The following is a 2279-nucleotide window of genomic DNA, read 5'->3' on the forward strand; positions in this document are numbered from 1 at the left end:
CACCACCATGTTTCACAGATGGGATGAGGTTCTTATGCTGGAATGCAGTGTGTTCTTTTCTCCAAACAGAACACTTCTCATATAAACCAAAAAATTATATTTTGGTCTCATCTGTCCACAAAACATTTCTCCAATAGTCCTCTGGCTTGTCCACATGATCTTTAGCAAGCTGCAGACGGGCAGTGATTTTCTTTTTGGAGACAAGTGGCTTTCTCCTTGCAGCTCTGCCATGCACACCATGGTTGCTCAGTGTTGTTCTGATGGTGGACTCATGAACATTAACATTAGCCAATGTGAGAAAGGCCTTTTGTTGCTTAGAAGTTACCCTGGGTTCCTTTGCAACCTCGCAGACTATTACAAGTCTTGCTTTTAGAGTGTTCTTTGTTGGTGGACCACTCCTGGGGAGGGTAACAGTGGTCTTGAATTTCCTCCAGTTGTACACAATCTGTCTGACTGTGGATTGGTGGAGTCCAAACTCTTTAGAGATGGCTTTGAAACATTTTCTAGCCTGATGAGCAACACCAACTCTTTTTCTTCTGTCTTGACTGTGGATTGGTGGAGTCCAAACTCTTTAGAGATGTTTTTGTAAACCTTTCCAGCCTGATGAGCAACAACAACTCTTTTTCCGAAGTCCTCAAAGATCTCCGTTGTTCGTGCCATGATACACTTCTGCAAACATGATCAGACTTTGATAGATCCCTGTTCTCTAAATAAAACAGGGCAGGCAATGACACCTGATAATCATTCCACTGTTTGAAAACAGCTCTGAACAGATGGACTCTAATTTCACCTTCAAATTAACAGCTAATCATAGAGATTCACATACTTTTGCACCGCACAGATATGTAACACTGGGTCATTTTTCTCAATAAATAAATGACGAAGAAAATATTTTGTCTTGTTTGTCTCTTTTGTTGCTTAGAAGTTACCCTGGGTTCCTTTGCAACCTCGCAGACTATTACAAGTCTTGCTTTTAGAGTGTTCTTTGTTGGTGGAGCACTCCTGGGGAGGGTAACAGTGGTCTTGAATCTCCTCCATTTCTACACAATCTGTCTTGACTGTGGATTGGTGGAGTCCAAACTCTTTAGAGATGTTTTTGTAAACCTTTCCAGCCTGATGAGCAACAACAACTCTTTTTCCGAAGTCCTCAAAGATCTCCGTTGTTCGTGCCATGATACACTTCTGCAAACATGATCAGACTTTGATAGATCCCTGTTCTCTAAATAAAACAGGGCAGGCAATGACACCTGATAATCATTCCACTGTTTGAAAACAGCTCTGAACAGATGGACTCTAATTTCACCTTCAAATTAACAGCTAATCATAGAGATTCACATACTTTTGCACCGCACAGAAATGTAACACTGGGCAATTTTTCTCAATAAATAAATGACAAAGAAAATATTTTTGTCTCATTTGTTTGATTGTGTTCTTTTTGTCTACTTTCAAGACTTGTGCGAAAATCTGATGATGAATTGGGTCATATTTATGTAGAAATATAGAAAATTTTAAAGGGTTCACAAACTTTCAAGCAGCACTGTATGTATAATGTACTTTAACAAGTTGTTTTACACAGAGCTTGAGATTCTTTGTGGTCTCTGCAAATTGTAATTGATTTTTTGAAACGTGTGCTTCACAGGAGTTACTGTGATAGCCTGGGGTATCACGCTCTCAGTGCTGCAGACTTTGGAAAGATCATGAAGAACGTCTTTCCCAACATGAAGGCACGTCGACTTGGCATGCGAGGCAAATCCAAATATCCTTCAGTGGAACTTTTTGTAACAATCCCATCCCCCTTCTTTCCAGCCCCCCAAAGCAGACAGTAGGCATGGGACGATAACCGGTTTCAGGGTATACCGCGGTTTGGAAAAGTCAGGGTTTCAAAACCACTAAAATTTCCCGTTATACCATTCCAGCGGTATGCGCAGTTTTTTTACGTGTCGTCAAAGACGGAAAGTGCAGGACTCCCTCAGTTGTGTGCAGCGAAGAGCATAACGAGTCGCATGACCCCTCCCCCTCAGCCCCTCCGGTTGGTGCGAGCAGTCAGTGAGAGTCACCTGTGTGTGGGATGGCCGAAGGAGATGAATCCCTGGAACTTTTTCCCCCTGTCGAAAAAGACGAAGTCTGTCGTATGGGAATTTTTCGGGTAACGTAGACTAACCATGTTCCGTACACAACGATGTTCCATACAGATGACGTTTTAGCTCCGATAGCTAAATAAATACTTCCAGGTCGAACATAAACTATATATCTGTGTCATCTTCATTTCTCCCTCTTTC

General features: G+C 41.8%; 1 protein-coding gene across 1 annotated transcript in view; it reads left to right on the forward strand.

Moving 5' to 3' along the window:
• The window catches only part of LOC107689974 (DNA-binding protein RFX7-like), a 56176-nt gene that overhangs the window by 44033 nt on the left and 9864 nt on the right, over positions 1 to 2279 (forward strand). Inside the window, exon 5 of the mRNA XM_016488188.1 lies at positions 1640 to 1756. Coding sequence (XP_016343674.1) covers positions 1640 to 1756 — 117 coding nt within the window. The remainder of the gene's footprint in view (positions 1 to 1639; positions 1757 to 2279) is intronic.

Source organism: Sinocyclocheilus anshuiensis, unplaced genomic scaffold (assembly GCF_001515605.1).
Source record: "Sinocyclocheilus anshuiensis isolate Anshui unplaced genomic scaffold, SAMN03320099.WGS_v1.1 scaffold1845, whole genome shotgun sequence".
NCBI lineage: Eukaryota > Metazoa > Chordata > Actinopteri > Cypriniformes > Cyprinidae > Sinocyclocheilus > Sinocyclocheilus anshuiensis.